The sequence below is a fragment of the Rhinopithecus bieti genome, unplaced genomic scaffold (assembly GCF_001698545.2).
Source record: "Rhinopithecus bieti isolate Rb0 unplaced genomic scaffold, ASM169854v2 scaffold_29928, whole genome shotgun sequence".
NCBI lineage: Eukaryota > Metazoa > Chordata > Mammalia > Primates > Cercopithecidae > Rhinopithecus > Rhinopithecus bieti.
Window position 1 is genome coordinate 3,295,597 of NW_016814053.1, and position 20,830 is coordinate 3,316,426.

Genomic DNA, 20,830 nt, shown 5'->3' on the forward strand with positions numbered 1-20,830 from the left:
AAGTCTTCAAATTTTAGGGCTTTAAATGAAATCCTAACTGGCGGTAGATTTTACTCGGCACATATCGTGTATTTAGTATCACTTACCTTTGAATGGGAATAAAAATACTAGTTAACACTACAGGGTCTAAGAGTGAGAGGGAAAATTAGCAAAAGTGACTACCTGGTGTTTTGTCACAACAAATTCTGATTGGTGTCCCTAAGAAAAGCAGTAATAATATTAGCATAGATCAGTGTTCTTCCCAAACTGTGCTCCAAGTGATATGATTTGGCTGTGTCCCCACCCAAATCTCATCTTGAATTGTAGTTCCCATAATCTCCACGTGTGGAGGGAGGGACCTGGTGGGAGGAAATTGAATCACAGAGGTGGTTTCCCTCATGCTATTCTTGTGATAGTGAGTTCTCACGAGATCTGATGGTTTTATCCCTCTTTGTTTGGTTCTCATTCTTCTCCTTCATGCCACCCTGTGAAAAAGGATGTGTTTGCTTCCCCTTCTGCCATGATTCTAAGTTTCCTGAGGCCTCCCCAGCAATGCTGAACTGAGTTAATTAAACCTCTTTCCTTTTAAAATTAACCAGTCTTGGGTACATCCTTATAGCAGCGTGAGAATGAACTAATACACAAGAGATATTAATTAAGGTGATCTGCTTGGGATGGAACACAACTCCATAATCAAATACATTTGGGAAACACTGAGTAAAATTTCTTTGTGGAACTCCAAAGAGTCTTTAATACAGTATATTCAATGTGCATTATGAGCCTCCAAAAGGGAGATGCTGTGTGGTGTGCCACTTGAGCTGCTTGAAAAGAAAAACTTAATCTCAGAAATATTTTATAGAACATTTTGGGGAAAGATGGCCCAGAAAATGCATAGTTCCTTTAGAAGGATGGTTTCCTGGCTATCTACAGTTCTCTCCATCTCACCCCTCTCCATCTCACACCCATCCTGTCTTTCTAAGATCTCCAAAAAGAATGTGGTCTGATAAATCCATAGAGCATGGAAATATATTGAAAGAAGAATGTCCATGGCCCTTTCTTTCTACATCTGAATTGTCTTCTAGAAGCCTAGAGGGCCAGCCTGATTGAGGCACTGGTTAATGGTAGTTTCAGGTAAAAGGGGAATTCTTTAAAAAACAAAACTCACTTGCACAATAAACTAAAGGGAATGCATGGAACTTGTTTGGACCTGAATTCCAGCAAGCCAACTGTAAGATGACATTTTGGGGACATGGAAATTTCGAATGCTAAGAAATTATTATTAAATTTGTTAGGTGTGATTATGGTATCCGGTTATATAACAAAATGGCATTAAGAGGCAAACTCATGCATTTCATGTGAAATATCAAGATGTCTAGTATTTGCTTTAAAATATCTAAAAAAATAGATGTAGCTAATAAAGCAAATGTTAATAACTGTTCAATTTAATGGGATATGTGAGGATTTTTTTAACAAGTCTTTTTATAGTTTCAAATTTTATATGATGAAAAGTTTTTTAAATACAGATTTCTTAGCCCCAAATCTACCAAATCAAACTCTCTGGAGATTAAGCCTGGGATTTTGTTACTATTTACCTCCTCCTCTCTTGCTTTTTAAAAAAATTATTATTATTTTTAAAATCATATTATCAGGGTTTTTTTTGGCTGAGTGCGGTAGCTCACGCCTGTAGTCCCAGCACTTTGGGAGGCCCAAGTGGGCAAATCTCTTGAGCCCAAGAGTTCAAGACCAGCCTAGGCAGCATAGTGAAACCCTGTCTCTACAAAAAATACAAAAATTAGTTGGGCATGGTGGCTCATGCCTGTGGTCCCAGCTCTTGAAAGGTTGAGAAAGGAGGATCACCTGAGCCTGGGAGGCGGAGATTTCAGTGAGCTAAAATTATGCCACCACTGCACTCCAGCTCGAGCAACAGAACAAGACCCTGTCTGGAAAAAAAAAAAAAAAAAAGTAATTATTTGTCATAGCTTAAGGTAACCATAAAATTATAATAAAAAGCAATGTTTTGTTTTAGAAACAAGACATTTTAAAGAAAACAATACAAATAATAACTCTAATCAATTTCTAACCTGTATACCCAAATATAAGTTCCTTAGAGTGGAACTGTTTGTGATTGGCATAATAAAGTTATGTATTATACTTCACATACTAAATTACTATCAACTTTCAGAAGTGACAATTTGATGTATCTTTTAAATGATGCAGTGATTGACACAGAAATTCAGTACATGCAGAATCCATGCTATTAATCCATTTCTTCGGTACTTTCAAAAATCCATTATCATCATATTTTTAAAATGTGATGGCAGAGGTTTACAAAACATGCCTGTGCATCATGCATGTAGTTCAAACAGTCTGCAAAAAGCAGATCAACAGCATGATCAGCCATGTCCTAAGATACAACATCCACAAATATGGATTTGTGAACTATCATTTTTCTACACTGAAATGACTATATAAGTACATCTTCATACAATGAAGTATATCTCATTGTTTTTTTAAGTGCTTGTCTGTTATCACCCCTAAAATCATGTGGCATACAACAAGTAGTACTCTTACAACACGCTGGGAGATATTAACCTAATTTAAGACCAGAAAGAATACATCAGATTCTTTGCTAATAGGGAAAAAGGAAAAAAATATTCCTCAAGGGGAAGAACTTTGCCATAATTACATTTGTATGACCTGTACCTAGCACAGTGTCTAAAATAGGCAGGCAATACATGTCTGTGTGAATTAATGAATGAATGCTTATCATATCTCTGAATTATCTCTATCCCCTATTCCCAAAACCAATTATTTGTCAATGTGAAGGCTTTGATGAAAGCTCTTAGTCCATGAAAATTAAACTGCTGAGTTTGACCCCTGTGTAGGAAATGTAAAATCATGAAATTCAAGTACTCCTGGGAAATCCAAACACATTTTCATTTACCAATGTCTATAAAAAAGGCAAAACAACGGACAAATGTACTAAAATACATAAATGTTAGCTTTTGACTTTTTTTTTGTTGTTGTTGTTGAGACAGAGTCGTCGCTCTATCACCCAGCTGCTTCGAGCGCAGTGGACCGCGGCATCTCAGCTCACTGCAAGCCTCCGCTCCGGGTCCACCAGTCTCCTGCCTCAGCTCCCGAGTAGCTGGGACTACAGGCCCCCGCCCACGGGTCGCGCCGGCTAGTTTTGTATTTTTTAGTAGAGAGGTTTCACCGTTTTAGCCAGGATAGCGTCTCGCAATCTCCTGACCTCGTGATCCGGGCCCTCTTGCCCTCCCAAGTGCTGGGATTACAGGCTTGAGCCACCGCGCCCAGCCAGCTTTTGACATTTTTTAAAACACTGGAAAAGGAAATGGAAAATTCCCTCTCACAAATTTGGAGGCAGCTTAGTTAGTATAACTGCGAGAATGCAGTCAGAAAGGCCAGGCTTGAATTCTGGCCCCGCCACTAGTTAGTGATATGTACCCTGGTAAAGCCACATAACTGCTGCAAGTTTCTGTTTTTTCATCTATAAAATGAAAACATTAAATTATCTATATATATTTTTTCCAGGTCTAAAATAAGAGTCAATTTTCTGGTTATTCTTGTACCAGAGGCTACTGACCAGTGCTTGGTTGTTAAGCTGCTACTTTTTTCTTTTTTTTTTCAAATGAGACAGGGTCTCAGTATATTGCCCAGGCTGGTCCCGAACTCCTGGACTCCAGTGGTCCTTCTGCCTCAGCCTCCCGAGTAAGGCTTCAACTTCTTTACCAGTATTAAGCAGGCAGAGACCGGGTACTGTGGTTCACACCTGTAATCCCAGCACTTTGGGAGGCTGAGGTACAGGGGTCACTTCAGGCCAGGAGTTTGAGACCAGCCTGGGCAACACAGTGAGATTCCACCTTCAATTCAATTCAAATAAATAAATAAGCAAGCAAGCTGGGTATATTAGCGTGTGCCTGTGATCCCAGCCACTCTGGAGACTGAGGCAAGAGGATTGTTTGAGCCTAGGAGTTTGAGTCTGCAGTAAGCTGTGATTGTGGCACTGCACTGCACTCCAGCCTGGGTGACAGAGCAAGATCCTATCTTTTTAAAACAAAACAAAACACAGAGTCTAGCTCTGTGCTATTCAGAGACCCAGTGCCATTCTGAATTACAGGAGCCCAAGTACTGGCAAACAAAATCTTCAGCTTATCAGTAAAAGCCCTTGGTTATCCAATTTTTTTTAAAGTAGATTTAGGAAAAAATTTTAAGTGCTCTCATTTAGTTTAACGTTTCAAGTAAGTTTTACCATAAGGCAGGTTATTTAGGTTTTGAGAACATATTCTCTGCAGTCAGACTGGGTTGAAATCTGGCTTTAGAACTCAGGACAAAGGACTTCTTTGTGTCTCCCATTACCTCATTTTTTTTTTTTTTTTTTTGAGACGGAGTCTCCCTGTGTCCCCCAGGCTGGAGTGCGCTGGCACGATCTTGGCTCACTGCAAGCTTCGCCTCCCGGGTTCACACCATTCTCCTGCCTCAGCCTCCTGAGTAGCTGGGACGACAGGCGCCCACTACCGCGCCCGGCTAATTTTTTGTATCTCTAGTAGAGACGGGGTTTCACCGTGGTCTCGATCTCCTGACCTTGTGATCCACCTGCCTCAGCCTCCCAAAGTGCTGGGATTACAGGCGTGAGCCACCGCGCCCGGCCCCATTACCTCATTTAAAAGTGATAACTAAAAGAAATAGATTAATGCCATCTGCTTCACGGATTTGTTGGGAGGTAGAATAAAAAATACTTGCAAAGTACTCTCCTAAGTAGGAGACTACCTGACATGTAGTAATCACTCAGTAAAGCAGCTATAATTTATCTTTTCCACAGAGGCTTTATGTAGAAAAACACTCTTATTTTCCTGCTAAAGAACACAATAAAACAATCCCATAGAGTATACCTAGTCTTTACTCCGTCCTATTAATACTCACATTTGCAGCATGAGTGGGTTCTGCAGTGGGCAGGTCTATGCAAACCTACCCCCAAAGTCCAAGAAAGCAGAAGGCAAAAAGAAAGAGGCTGACAAAAAAAATTTCTTCTTTCTTAGGAAGAAACATTTAATAGGGACTTAGGAGCAGAAGTTGTATCTGTGTCTTGGGCCTCAGGTGGTGGTGAGACAAGATGGTGGATCCCCGCCCCATGACTCCCCAGAGCCAGGGAGCCAGGGTTTACATAGGGAAAGGGTATGCATGATTCAGATGTGATGTGACGGACAATTGAGGTTTGATAACATCAAGTTTATTTTGACCTGCGGGCAGGATTTATACAAATAACAAAAGATAAACTGGAAATCTCAGAGTCCTTCCCAGAAAAGGTTTAGTCCTTAGTCAACATGGCAGATTAGCATCCAAGGGAGTTGCTTTAGCCTTTGTGAGGAAGGCTGGTGGAGATCACTGTCTGACTGTTGGTCCATATTCCTGCCCTGAAGTTCTATTCCTTTCTGCCAATAACTAAATTGCTTTGGCTGGGCAGCTGTAGGGAAGGAGCCCTGTGAAATGCTGACTTGTGTTGAAGATGGCTCAGGAAGTCCCTGTACTGCCTAACCTCCTCCTGTTTTTGTGAGGCAAATGAGATAATGCCGGTGGATTCAAAACTATAAAATGCTGTCCGAGTGTTCGTTATCATATGAAAGGTTAAATTTGATGATAAGGTTTAGAGGGGAAAAGACCAGAATGTGGGATGTGACCCCTGAAAGGTCTTCGTTGTTACAAGGTAAGGGGCTTGTTTCCCGGGGCCACAGAGTTGTTGTTTACAGGTTCCCATTAAGTACTGTGAGAGGGGTGACAGGAGGGGAGAAGCAGGAAGCTCCTTTCCCAAGAGGGCTAAGAAAGAAAAGTTAAGAGTGAGGCCACTGCAGAGAAAAAAGACCAGATTCATTCTGAAACATCTTCTCACATTAATAAACATTTTAAGTAAATCGTAATTGTAGGCTGGGCACAGTGGCTCATGCCTGTAATCCCAGCACTTTGAGAGGCTGAGATGGAAGGATGGCTTGAGCCCAGGAGTTTGAGACCAGCCTGGGCAACATAGGGAGACCCTGTCTCTACAAATAATAATAATAATAATAATTAGCTGGGCATGATGGTATACACCTGTGGTTCCAACTACGTGGGAGGCTGAACTGGGAGGATTGCTTGAGCCCGGGAGGTCAAGGCGGCAGTGAGTTGTAATCCTGCCACTGCACTCCAGCCTGGGTGACAGAGCGTGACCCTGTCTCAAAAAAGAAAAAAAACTGCATTTCATATTTAAAAAATAAATCTTCATTTTCTTTAAAATAATTGGCAGAAAATTCTACCAAAGGAAAGGAAGAACGTTTTAAATAAAAACCATTACATCAAAATCCTTGAAAAATTGATTTTACTCTGTAATTAATTTATATGCTCCCATATTTAGTATGTAAATGAGGCCAAATATATGTCATTCTTTAATTTTAGGAACACACTGTTGATACACACAGGCACACACACACACACACAAACACACACAACACATATATTTGGAAGTAACAAGCGTGCTACCACTGGCTAGGAATAGTTAGGGGAGGGGGTAGGAAACAGACCTAAAGCAAATGGCATGTTATCAGCACAGATACAATTAGCAACATTTTACTGTATCACACATACTTGCAATGCAGTGTATCTAAAAACAAACTTAAAGGAAATGGAGAACAAGGAAAACATTTTCCCCAGTTAATGCCCATAACAAGTCACAAGGAGGATTTCATTATAAAGTAGGAATAACAAACAGTGGGGGCAAAAAAGTAAGGAATAAAGATTACATTCACAAAACAAGTTGATATCTTTACGTTTTCATGACTGTGATCCATAAATCCAACTAAATCAGTTTTTTCAAATGCATTCCAATTTAACTCATCTTCTCCAGATCCCCCCAAAAGATTTTAATGGCTGGCTTGTCTTGAAACTCAGGGACCTTTATTTGTGAGTTCTCCAAGATGCTGAGTAACACGGCAATCTTTAAGAAATAAAGTCTGCCAAGTGCAGTGGCTCAAGCCTGTAATACCAGCACTTTGGGAGGCCAAGGTAGAAGGATGGCTTCAGCCCAGGAGTTCGAGACCAGGACCAGCCTGGACAACATAGTGAACCCTTGTTTCTACAAAAATTTGCAAAATTAGCTGAGTGTGGTGGCATGCGCCTGTAGTCGTCACTACTTGGAAGGCTGAGGTGGGAGGATCGTGAGCCCAGGAGTTTGAGGTTGCAGAGAGCTATGATCACACCACTGTATTCCAGCCTGGATGACAGAGCAAGATCCTGTCTTTAAAAAAAAAAAAGTTTGCCAAATTCTTTCCACGGGTAATGAGCTGAGTGAGAGAAGACAGCATAGTGCCCAATCCCCAGTGCGAACAGTAACTCTGTCCCTACTACTCCATTGAGACTGGGAGCCTCCAGATGTGGGTGGTTCCGCATTGTTCACATTCCTCCTGGAGACACTTACTGCCGGGCTACTGCTCCGGGAGCCACAGCTGACAGATGAGTCTCTTGTCCATGCTAGATTTTACAACCTGGCTCCAGCAATGATAGGGACTGAAGGCAAAGGTGATTCCAGGGGACTGCCAGTCAGCTCCCCATTTGTGACCTGGATTGTCCAACTTTCTCCTTTGTGTGTATGGCTCAAATGAAGCAATGAGAAACTTGAAGGACAAAAGGTGAGTTGCAGATGGAATACAAAGGGGTGTAGCAACCTATCTGAGGACTTTGATCATTCTTCCTTTAGTCTGATCAATTTAAGACACAGTCGAGCTTACACTGTTGGAATGGAAGAGGTGTCATCCAACACTGCGCTATTGACTCCTTCTTGCCAAATGACTTCACATAATTCCTTATAATTATTTTTAAATGTTCTACCCACTAGAAATGTGCTGAGAATTTTGTTCCCAGCCCTTCAGGTTCCATATACCTATCTAAGTTTGAATCAGTTTGAGGAGGGACATATCTTGGGTTCTCTCCTGGTTTTCTGATACACAGTTTGCTATCTGAAAACCAGCCACTCTCTGCTAAGAAACTGGACACTTCAAGTGTCAGGGAGCTAAGTATATATATTATATATTTTTTTTTTAATTAAAACTAGGTGTTTCCATTTTTTTTTTCCACAGGACTTTTCTTTTCCTTTTTTTAAAATAATTATTTACATACTTCTCTGCCGAGTTCATACACAAAAATAATCACTACGAACTCCACTATTAATAAGCTACTAACTTTGGGTAATTTGTCTGTTTTCTGGTTTCATTATTTGTAAAATAGGAATTATGATGGTACCTGTTTCATGAGGTTGCTGTTATGACTAAATTAGATAATAAACTTGGCATGCACCTAAAACACACAGTAAACAATAAATGATCAGCTGTCATTATTTTAAATGATTATTTCAAATGCATTGCATTCCTGGAAACCACCCTTTTGAACTTGTCATTCATAGAATAAAACAGTATCTATCAATGCAACCTCGTATTTATCTATGAGGCATCACCTTCCAAAGCCCTGAGCAGATCAGTACAGTGGAGATGAAATATGTCCCTATATATACATAAAATATAGAGATGTCTATAAGGCAGCACCAAAAGAGCAAGCTATGAATGGGAAGGAGTGGAAACTGGGATGCCTGTATACCCTGTTCAGTCTGTATTCCATTTTCTTTGAGCTGCTCTTCAGCACATTTATGGAAATGTTAATTAAGAATATGATTCCTTTATACATTATTAGATTGATGTAGAAGTTCCTGGGGACTAGATGCAATTATGTTATTCACTAAGACTCGTAGGTTCCACTGCTTTCTTTAGTTGAATGACTTCTTATTGACCAAATTAATAATTACAGTTTTAGTTATTCCATTAACATCCCAGAAAATTAAAAACAGGCAGTCCTTCCCCAATCTAAATTAGATGCACTAATGTCAATGTCCTTATTGTGACAAAAAGATTACTAATCACATTTTACCACATTCCTCCCCCCACATTTTTATTCCTTGGAAGGTAGGGGTAGAGTTGCAATACCTAAAGCATTTTGGGGCTTCAAATTAAACATTTCAGAAATATTTTAGATCTGGCCTCTTCATTTAAAACTTGTTTTGGGGGGAGGAGGGAGGGATTGCAGTGGGGAGTTATACATGATATAAATGATGAATTGATGGGTGCTGACGAGTTGATGGGTGCAGCACACCAACATGGCATAAGTATACATATGTAACAAACCTGCACGTTATGCACATGTACCCTAGAACTTAAAGTATAATAAAAAAAAAAAAAAAAAACAAAAAAAAAAAAAAAAAACTTGTTTTAGTATAAGCATCAACAGGGCAACTACCTATATGTCATGAATGGGTATCAAAATCATTGGGACCTTGTTTCTGATGTTTTAATTGGAGATTCCTGGCCCTGTTACCAGTTCTTAAATGGTACTGATACATTGCCAAGTTTGGAAACCACTTTCTAAAAGCAATCAGCTAATAAGTCTAAGTGGAAATCAAGCAATATTTGAAAAAGGTGCTTAATGATCCCCTGTTTACAACTATTCTTCTTGGGTTTTGCCTTCATGAGAATTTGAGTATATTTGAATTTGTAATTATATATTCCTTATTGTAAATGCTAGTGATGTGATGAACAACAGCAGTATAAAAATAAGAAAATGGCTTTAATCAATATGAATCTGATCGGTTTGATTTATACAAACAATTCTTGATAGCCCTAATAATCATTTCAATGTTTACTTCTACATATTTGGCAGTAGCTATTTGTTTAAAAAGCTATTGTTTAAAACACACATAGTTACATCTATTAAATACATTTCTACTAAACCACTTAAAAATAAAATTTAGCAAATTATTTAAGTTATTATAACTTTCCATGGTAAGAGCTAATATTCACTAACTTCTGGTTAAATTTTGGAGTTTATACTTTATTAACATAGCTTTCCATTTTTTTTTTTTCTTTTTTGACAAGAGTCTTGCTCTGTCGCCCAGGCTGGAGTACAGTGGCATAATCTCAGCTCACTGCAACCTCCACCTCCCAGGTTCTCCCAAGTAGCTGGGATTATAGGATAATATCCTCCCAAGTAGCTGGGATTATAGGTGATGCCAACACATCCAGCTAATTTTTTTGCATTTATTTATTTATTTATTTTAGTAGAGAGGGGGTTTCTCTATGTTGGCCAGGCTGGTCTTGAACTCCTATCCTCAAGTGATCCATTTGCCTCAGCCTCCCAAAGTGCTGGGATTACAGGTGTGAGCCACCATGCCCGGCCTATTCTCCTCCTTTAAGACTTAATTTTTGTTCAATAAATTGATTCTTCACTACTATTAACTTAAGTGAAAAGCTTGGGTTTCCAACTTTTTTCTTCTGGGTCTTCACAATTGTTTAATTGGGATTAAGATAAATCTGATCCTACCTCTGTTGAGAAAGAGTCTCCTATTTACCTTTCCCCTCAAAATCTCCACATACTAAAAAAGAAGGTGATCTAGGACGAGATAAAACGTGTACTGAATGTCTTGGGGCTATGGGAAGATCCAAACAAAGTGAGGGGAAGGGTGGAGGCAGAAACTGAGTCCAAATATCTCTCTCTAGGTCCCAAAGACATGATCCTTCACCTCCAGCAACTTTTCAATAGATGCTTGGCAGGCTCAGCCAGCACCCCCAGATACTACCTGCCCTGACTCACAAGGGCACCTCGATGTTCTAGTCAAGTTCACCCTTTTGATCAGTGGCTTTCAAGTCGGGGCAGTAATTCTTTGTTGTGAGGTTCTGTCCTGAGTTGTAGGATGTTGAGCAGCATCCCCAGCCTCTACAGGCTAGAAGCCTACAGTAGCACTGTCCATCCTCCCCACTTCCCCCATGAAGCTGGGACACCAAAAATACCTCCAGACACTGCCAAATGTTCCCTTAGGGACAAAATACCCTCTACTCAAGGGCCACTAGAAGTGACAAAATATGGCTTTGAAGGGTCCCTTGTCTCACGATTATCTCCCACCTTTCAGATGCTAAAATTTATTAATAAGGCCACGCATCTTTTGTTTCACAGTCATACACTAAAAGGCTTAAACTGTAGGTACTAGTTTGAGGTAATTTTGGTGGGATTTCAGTGAAAGTACAACTAGTCAGTCATTAATGGCAAACGGTTAGTTTTCAGAACCTTTCTGGGTCTGCTCAGAAGGGAACATAGTGAGAGAGGGTTTTTGACACCTGAAGTGGGCTACTTTTTAGAAAAAGGAGGCCAGAGGTCGGGCGTGGTGGCTCACGCTTGTAATCCCAGTACTTTGGGAGGCCAAGGTGGGGGCATCACCTGAGGTCAGGAGTTTGGGACCAGCCTGGCCAACATGGTGAAACGCTGTCTCTACTAATAATACAAAAATTAGCCAGGCGTGGCAGAGCATGCCTGTAATGCTAGCTACTTTGGAGGCTGAGGCAGGAGAATTGCTTGAACCCGGAGGTGGAGGTTGCAGTCAGCTGAGACCGCGCCATTGCCCTCCATCCTGGGTGACAAGAGTGAAACTCCATCTCCTAAATAAATAAATAAAAGGAGGCCAGAGACTAAGAACAAACCTCCAAACCTTGATTACTTTACCTGGAATTATTTGTCCCTCTGTCAAACATGTTCCTGGTACCTTGTCAGGTGTGGTGCTAGATGTAGTATAAAATATACAGTCACTTCAGCATTTCTGTAGGAGGAAGAGGGCCTAGGGCATGGTGAGATGTTAAATATTTTAGAGGAATAATTTGAATGTAAAGCTCCAGGACTAGATATTAGGTTTTGTTTACCTTTGTCCCTAAGACCTAGTACACAATAAATACTTAATAAGTATCTGCTAAACGAATCAAGAAATCAGTGATGGAGAAGGCTCTAGGAGAGCCAGGGGAGCAGGGGATACAGAGCTTTGGTAGGAGGAGATTAACTGAGAAGATTCAGGAGAGAATGGCCTAGGAGAAAGATATGGAAAAATCTGTAGGTGGAAAGGACTGAAGCTCTAGGGAGAAAATGCCTGACCAAGTCTGTACCAGAAGCAAGGCAGTTTAGGGACAAAGGGCATGAGCTTAGAGTCAGATTTCCTGGGTTCAGATCCAGGCATCACCACTTCTTTTCTTTAAGAACTTGGGCATCTGTAAACCAGGGATAATAATATCTTCCTCAAAGGGCTGTTGTGAAGATTCAACAAGGTAATACATATAACCCTCCCAGATCAGTGACCAGCAAGAGTAAGGCTTAGTTGACCATGGGGAGTGGCAAGATTTCAGAGTGGGATGAGGAACCTATGGAGAGCCATAAACACCTGAACAGTCACTGTGTGATGAAAAGGAAAGAGCCAGACAGGGATGAATACAAAGTTGACCCAACAGCTATGAGTGTTTCACTGACCAAACTGTTGTCTCGGTGATGTGACTAATCAACTCATTTATTCAATTTTCTTTAGGCTTCTTCAATGTCTTTAAAGCAAAATGTAAGAAAACGGATGATTAAGTTGATCTGAATTTTGGGATTGTTAAGAAAGGTGGATTAGAAGGTCAAAGGGATTGGGACACGAGACTACCCAGGGATTAAACTGAAAAGGAAAGAAGTCAAGCCAAAAAACAGCTAATAAACTGAAAGAACAGGGAAGGGCTTGGGGACTGAAAGTCTAGTGGGAGATGGTGGACAAATGGCAGATGTGGTGGATAGAGCAGTTTCCAGTCCAAAGGTTCAGAGGTGGAGCAGCTACAGGAAACACAAGGTCCAGTTAAACCTTGCATGAAGGTGGTGGAGGCTGAGCAAATGGAGGCAAAGCCACACGTTTTTTTTTTTTTCCCTGTTCAACTCAAACTATTCTGTTCCCAAGTGTATCTCATCAAAATGTTTTGTGAGCAAAGAATTCAACAATAACCACTCTAGTAAAATCCTGCTAATAAACTTCTTAAAATCTTGAAAAGCTGGAGGATGTATAGTTAAGAATAGTTTCTCTTTAGTTGAATGACTTCTTATTGACCAATTTAGTAATTACAGTTTGTTATTCAATCATCACAGAACATCAAAAATAGGCAATCCTTCCCAAATTTGAATTGGATGCACTGATATCAATACAGGGGAAGGCTAAAAATAGAAATAAAATATATAATAAGGAACACCAATAGATATAGAATCTTGATTATACCATATATTGACACTTGAAAAAAATAAACATTATGTGAACTGAGTGACATAAGGCGTCCCATTCAAATCAACCAAGTCTTCGTAAGGGATAGATCATTTCTCATCAATACCTGGGATATCTGGCCAAGAAGCTTCTCAAAAAATGTTAATCCTTTTCTGTTCTCATCTCAGTGCATCTCGCCCTTCACACACACATCCTCTCTCTCTCTCTCTCACACACACACATACACTCTGTCTCTCCCTCACACACACATACTCTGTCTCTCCCTCACACACACATACACTCTGTCTCTCCCTCACACACACATACACTCTGTCTCTCCCTCACACACACATACACTCTGTCTCTCTCTCACAGACACACTCTCTCTCTCCACTGATCTCTATGTGTAATTTATGCGATTCATTCATTCAACAAATATGTGTCAGATACTGTTCTAGACGAATGGGGCCATAGCACTTAGAGAGATTTTAGATCTGTGCTCACATGAAGCTTAAATTCTAAAAGGAGAGACAGTTAACAGATTCACAAATCACACAGTAAAATGTGCTATAAAAATAAGTGATGTGTAATATTTTACATTGATTTGTATATTCTGTATTGTACACAAAACTATCATATATTAATGTATCTCATTATCCTTTAAATTGGGGTATAAGTGTGACAAAATGATCCAATATGGACTATTTGTAGAATAGAAAATCACTAATAATGCTGATTCTGTTTTTCTGCTCAAGAAATCACATGGAATGTTTGGTTTAATTATATAGGAATAACAAATACGTAAAAATGTNACAGTAAAATGTGCTATAAAATAAGTGATGTGTAATATTTTACATTGATTTGTATATTCTGTATTGTACACAAAACTATCATATATTAATGTATCTCATTATCCTTTAAATTGGGGTATAAGTGTGACAAAATGATCCAATATGGACTATTTGTAGAATAGAAAATCACTAATAATGCTGATTCTGTTTTCTGCTCAAGAAATCACATGGAATGTTTGGTTTAATTATATAGGAATAACAAATACGTAAAATGTTTTACAAGAGAGAGTATTTCTCTGCCCCCAGTCTTCCTTTCAAAGCTAAATCTAGTTAAGAATGCTATCGGTCAGTACTTTCTTTTCTCCATACATGTCAAAAGTAAACATCTGAATCTGGGGTCCTTTGAGACAAATCTTCCAATCCATAATTTCTAATTCAGTCTCCATGGTCTAATTAGCAGAGTTCTTTCCTTGAAGAACTAAAGTATAAGAAGTCTGTTTAGGCTAATAGAATAATTTATTAGGATACCTTTGAAAAAGAAAAATCTAACCACTACCTTGCCTATAGAAAACCTTCTTAAGATTTTCTGGCATTTGGTTTCATTGCCAAGCCAAACCAAAGTGAATGCAGATTTTGTTTCTAACCTAGAATCAGGTGAGAGGAGAAACAGGAATCTAATGTCAGGTGTTTCAAGGTACTGTCTTCCTTTCATCCAACCAGTTAGTATATAGCTAGCACATCAGAACCTTGTTTTATAACCAAATCCCAACCACCATGGACAGGTGGGGTGTCCCCAGAGGCTGCACCAAGTCCTTTGGCCTCAGTGAACTTCCCATGAAATTCGAGAGCTAGAAAAGCCTTTTTTTCTTCTTCTTCTTGGACAGTGTCTTGCTCTGTCGCTCAGGTTGAGTGCAGTGGTGTGATCACAGCTGACTGCAGCCTTGACCTCCTGGGCTCAAGTGAACCTCTACCTCAGCCTCCAGAGTAGTAGCTGGGACTGCAGGTGCAAGCCACCCCACTCAGCTAATTTTTAATTTTTTTTTTTTTTTTTTTTTTTTAAATAGAGATAGGGTTTCACTATGTTATCCAGGCTGGTCTCGAACTCCTGGGCTCAAGCGATCCACCTGCCTTGGCCTCCCAAAGTGCTGAGATTACAGGCATGAGCCACCGCATTTGGCTTAGAATACCTTATTTGTCATGATTCTTTCTTAAGCAATCAAAAACAAGTTCAAAGGCACATTTGTTATGCTTATAACCTACCCAGGGTAACTAAATTAAAACAGAATGGACAGGTTTCATAATTCTCTTTGCCAGTGGAACTTTTGTTGGTATTCTCAAGAAAGCCAGCATTAGCCAGGCTGTACATACATATTCTGAAAGACAGATGTTCACCCCTCCCACTGTTCCAGTTCAGTGTGTCTTAGGCACATGTTGGTAAGATATCACAAAAGACTGAAGAGAGGCCGGGGGCAGTGACTCAATGCCTGTAATCGCAGCACTTTGGGAGGCCTGGGCAGGTGGATCGCGAGGTTGGGAGATCGAGACCATCCTGGCTAACACAGTGAAACCCCATCTCTACTAAAAATACAAAAAATTTGCTGGGCGTGGTGGCGGGCGCCTGTAGTCCCAGCTACTCGGGAGACTGAGGCAGGAGAACCGCTTGAACCCAGGAGGCAGAGGTTGCAGTGAACTGACATCACACCACTGCACTCCAGCCTGCGTGACACAAAGAGACTCCATCGCAAAAAAAAAAAAAAAACCCATCACAGAAGAGAACCTCAGTGGCCTAAGACCTCCATAATGTTATTACTAGTGTTTGAAAGGACTCCTCTGAGAATATTATCTCAGATAATCACAGCGTGCCTGAGGCATAAGTCAAAGAGTAACCAGTCTGTCACCAGACAGATTGCTGCTTCCTTTCTTCTCACGTATCCTAATGGGAGCGGAGGGAATTGTCTCCCAACTCTGGGGTAGGCATTTTTTTCCCCCAGGTTTTCAGTGAGTAACCAAAGAATCAGAGCTGCAAAGCTACTCTGGAACCTTTAAGACTCACTGTATAACACACAAACAGAATACATGAGTAAGTTTCATATTGTAGGGAAGCCACCCTTTCCTGCCCTTCTGCTCAACATTTTTCTGTACTAGAGCTCTTCTAGCCTCAGTCTTCTGTATAAGGTAAAGTCTCATGCATAAGGCAGCAGTCCCATATTCATACATAATTCCTCCACTATATTTTAGTTAGTAGCAGTATCCCTTAACCTAGCACTGCCTTGCCACTATGCCTTTCAACTCCAAGACGCCAGTGCAATTCTATAAGATGGGCCCTCTCTCCTACATTGTGCAATACCTTCCCAAGAGCAAGGGGCCGGGTCTGGCCCTTCCAGCCTTATCAAACCTTTCTTCTTACATCTGGAGTATTCTAGTACTCAAGCCCTCAAGGAATGGGAATGTGATATTTGTGGTGAAACTAAAGCCACAACAGAATGGAAACAAAGTAGTTCTTTAAATACATCCCCTGTAAACTGTATTAAAATGAAACTTTGACCCTGGATAATCAAGTTATTCTACTTTTACATATTTTTTTTTTCCAAAATTTGATGATCAGGAGAATAGAATTTAATGAATTTAATTTTTTCAACTCTGTATTTCTATAAATTGTATAAAAGTAAATCTTTTTGAGTTAGCTTGCTGCATAAAATTAAGCCCCGTGCTATGCTGCCTCTGAAAAATAATTACACATATTCCTGGTTAGGGGCTCCTTGTGTATGGTAATTAGACAGATGGATTAAATGAATGATAATCAATTTTCCTGATTTCTCGTCTCTTTGGGTACTTTATTTTACTAGCTGAGAATAATAAAAGAGCATTTTAAATGTTAGGCAGTGAAAACCAGGACTTTATCACTAAACTATTTAAGTTTCCATGTGAGATTATTTTCTTTCATTAGCCACAGGGACATCTAAAACCTTAAAGTAGGACTTAATTAAATTTGTTTTTTTTTGTTTAAAGTGCTTTTTGTTTTGCGTTTAAAATGAATCTCAGTAATTATCAAAAGAAAATGAACTTAATTTCTTTATTATGACTTTCAGCCAGAATGATGAACGGTATTTAATTCTGGAAAAGTATTCTTTAAAAGCCAGTATGTTAAATTACTGACTTCTCTCTTAGACTAGAAGTTACATATCAGCATTAAAACATACTCTGAATCCTGGATAACCCTGAATTATTCTTATTCTTATTATTTATTTATTTATTGAGATGGAGTTTTGCTCTTGTTGCCTAGGCTGGAGTGCAAGGGCACGATCTTGGCTCACTGCAAACTCCGTCTCCCAGGTTCAAGCGATTTTCCTGCCTCAGCCTCCTGAGTAGCTGGGATTACAGGCATGTACCACCACTCCTGGCTAATTTTGTATTTTTAGTAGAGATGGGGTTTCTCCATGTTGGTCAGGCTGGTCTCAAACTCCCGACCTCAGGTGATCTGCCCTCCTCCGCCTCCCAAAGTGCTGGGATTACAGGCATGAGCCACTGCGCCCAGCCAATAAGCCTGAATTATACAAAAGATAAAAATAATTATTTTTTTTCTTCTAATATGCTAATCTTGTCAACATACTATCCTGGTGTCTAGAAAATACCTGTAAAGGAATGTGAATTACAGCAGTTCTCATCTCATTTTCTATATTATTGTGTTCTTTACACCAAAATGTACAAATACCACCTACCAACGTTTACACCTCTCAAAATAAGGCTATGGCCATCATGCTTTAAAAGCATGGGTCTGTGTGCTTGTTCACTGTGTCCTCTGCCATATGCCTACACTTAAAATAACCTGGGGATATTTAAAACATTCCAAAGCCCAAGCCATACCACAGACCAATTAAATTATATGCCTGAGATACAAGCATCAATAATTTTTGAAAGTTTCTAGGTAATTCCAATATGCTTGCAAGTTTGAGAGCACTGTCTCAACCAACTTGTTCTCAGGCAAACTTCTGTTCATCCTTCCCTTCTCAGTTCACAGGGGATGTCTGATGCTCTCCCTCCCTAGGCCTTCTCATTATTCCTCCTGTGTATCTCTACCATGGCATGCACTATGTTGTAACTGTTAACTCACATGTCTGTTCCCCAATCTACTATAAGATTAAGGAGTATTTTTATTTTTGAATCTCCGAATCTAACCCTTTGCCTGGTGCATGGCAGTACCCAATAAATTCATAGAGTGAATAACCTTTTCCTAAGAAAAACAAAAGCAAAAATGTAGAGTTGTGTTAATATTTAAATGCTATGGGGAAAATAATTGTTTAGGATGTGTTTACAATAATGTTTCCCTGGTGGGCAATGTCCCATATTTAGAAAAACACCATATCAGTGAAAATAAAACATCCCAACATTAAGAAGAAACAAAAATATAACTTTGAATTATTACCCACAAAGTTGCATTTATTGTAATAAGCACAGAAAAATGTTTCCTGTGATAAGAAATATCCAAAACAACACATGCTTTCTCAGCTCCCCTTCCATCTTTACTAGATTATGTATTACTTTCCAAATCAGTCCTTTCAGAATTCGATGATGTTACAGGAGTTTACATACCTGATTTTAAGAGTTTAAAATACATGGTTTACAAAATATTTTTAGTCTCTGTTTAATGTGGTATTTGTACTGTTAATATCATCACTATGATTCAGAAAATATTCACATAGTGAATTTTCCTACAATCTAATTCTGGACAATAAGCTGGTCTTGAACTCCTGGCCTCAAACAATCCTGTCACCTCAGCCTCCCAAAGTGCTGGAGTACAACTAATTTAAACATACTTTTTCTTTTAAACTGTTCAAAATATTTTGCTCTTTGTTTTACCTAATTATATTTGCAGCAATGTTTCACAGCCTACCAATATGTTGTTGTTTATCTGTTAGATTTTGATTCATGAAACCTGAAAATAAATCAGATTTAGGAACTGTTTTCCAAGATAGTGATATATTATTATCTAACGTATCTTTACACATGAAATGCTGGATGAGCTTAGTAGATATCAAATTAATTTAAGACCTTACCAAGTAGTATTCAATATGCACTCATTCTGATGCATATAAAAGACAAAATGAGTAAAAGTGAAATCCTCTACTTTTAAATGCCTACACTGTCCTCAACTATTGTTATCCAATTTTTAATTTTAGTACACTAAGTACAACTCAATTTTTTTTTTCTTTCTTTTTCAGACAGAGTCTCACTCTGTCACCCAGGCTGGAGTCCCGTGGTGTAATCACAGTTCACTGTGGCCTCAACCTCCTAGGCCCAAGCCATCCTCCCACTTCAGCCTCCTGAGTAGCTGGGACTACAGGCATGGGCCATCATGCCCGGAAAATTTATTTATTTTTTATTTTTAGTAGAAACAAGATCTGGCAGGCTGTCTTGAACTCCTGGCCTCAAACGATCCTGTCACCTAGGCCTCCCAAAGTGCTGGAGTACAACTAATTTAAAAGGCAGTCATTGAAACATATTTCTTGTTCTCTTTTCCATAATGGAGTCATGACTTTAAGTCGTAAGTACAGTATCCTTAGAAACTGCCCAGCTTTATCAGAAATAAGTTCTGAATGTATTGTCAATTGTGAAAAGACAAAAGATCATAGTTCCTAATATTCAGTTCTAATGGTATGGTTCCCAAAATGTAAAAGTTGTGACTGAGGCAATTATTTCAAGAGAGCTACAGCTGTAAATGAACACAAAACTGAATTCCTTTGCCATGCAAACAAGAGGCACACTTTCAACCAGTAACAGCTGGCTTCACATATTCATCTTTGGATGAAAAGAGCAGGGCAGTTTTAAAGTTGATTTCTGAGAGCATCAGATTTTGGATAGTGTCCTTTCTCAGGTCCTGTTTTCTTGTCTCCTCATCCCATTTTCAAAGCCAGACAAATAAACCCCCTCACTCCTTTAGCGAAGGGCTCAGTGAGGGCGTTTTTGCCACCCATGGCCGGGGTCATTGGGTCAGCAAAGTCAGAAGAAGCCTTGAAAGGCAGCAGGCCAGGAGATTGACGCCCTGCGGGACTAGGGGCCAGGTGCTGGGTGTCTCTCCTTTCGTCTGCGGTCCCCAGCAGCAGGTCCTGGTGGGCGCAGACTGACTGGAGAGGTGCAGCTCGCCCCCACCCCAGACCCCGAGGTGGCAATGAAACCTCCATCTCCTGGCTTAATTCTTAGTGCTATAAAAAATCTTCCACTGGCCCTTTGCATCTCTAGCCCTCCATCCCCCAAAGCCACTATCGGGAGGGACAAAAATAATTTCTGAGGGGCCACGGGCACTAAAACCACAGCAGACAGAGGCTGTGTCTACCTGAGGAACTGGAGAGGCAGAGTTAGCGGGGGAGGCTGGGCCTCCTCGGAGGCGCCCCTCCATCCAGCGTGAAACCCACGAGGCGCGGCGTCCCGAGTGGCGGGCGGGCAAGTGGCTGCGGGATTCACGAAGCCTCCTCCGCTGGGGACCGCCTCCTCTCGGAGTGGCCTCCCCTCCGGCGTTCCGCTTTAGTAAGACGACGCTCAGGCCAAACAGCCGCCCGGGCCAGCCAGACTCGGCTCCGGAGGGAGCGCCCCGAGGGAGCCGAGCCGGCGGCGGAGAGGGCCATTCGGCCAGAAGGTGGGGAGCCGCCGGGGTCCCCTCGTACCTCCGTCTCCACAGCACGGGGAACGGCCCTGATCGTCGTGGTCTACACCACCGCGTCCACCTGAGGCTCGCCTCGCTTCCTGGGTGCCCAGAAGGGTGGCTTACTCCGTTTTCTCCTGCCCCCAAGTGGCCGCACCCCTCCACGGGACGCTTGGTTGGGTCCAGGGCGGGGCAGACCGGCGCTCCCTGTACGGTCGCGAGCTCGGCGCTCAGCTCCCGCTGCTCTGCCGTCCCCGCGGCCAGTTGGGGGCGGGCCGGGGCGGTGTCTCAGGGGCGGTG

The 20,830-nt window shown here is 40.7% G+C and overlaps 1 protein-coding gene across 1 annotated transcript in view; it reads right to left on the bottom strand.

Annotated features, from left to right (window-relative positions):
• LOC108513639 (putative uncharacterized protein FRMD6-AS1) overlaps positions 1-20,830 on the bottom strand; it is a 44,416-nt gene that overhangs the window by 22,218 nt on the left and 1,368 nt on the right. The window contains exon 3 of the mRNA XM_017849456.1: positions 20,225-20,817. Within this exon, the coding sequence (XP_017704945.1) occupies positions 20,225-20,817 (593 nt within the window). The remainder of the gene's footprint in view (positions 1-20,224; positions 20,818-20,830) is intronic.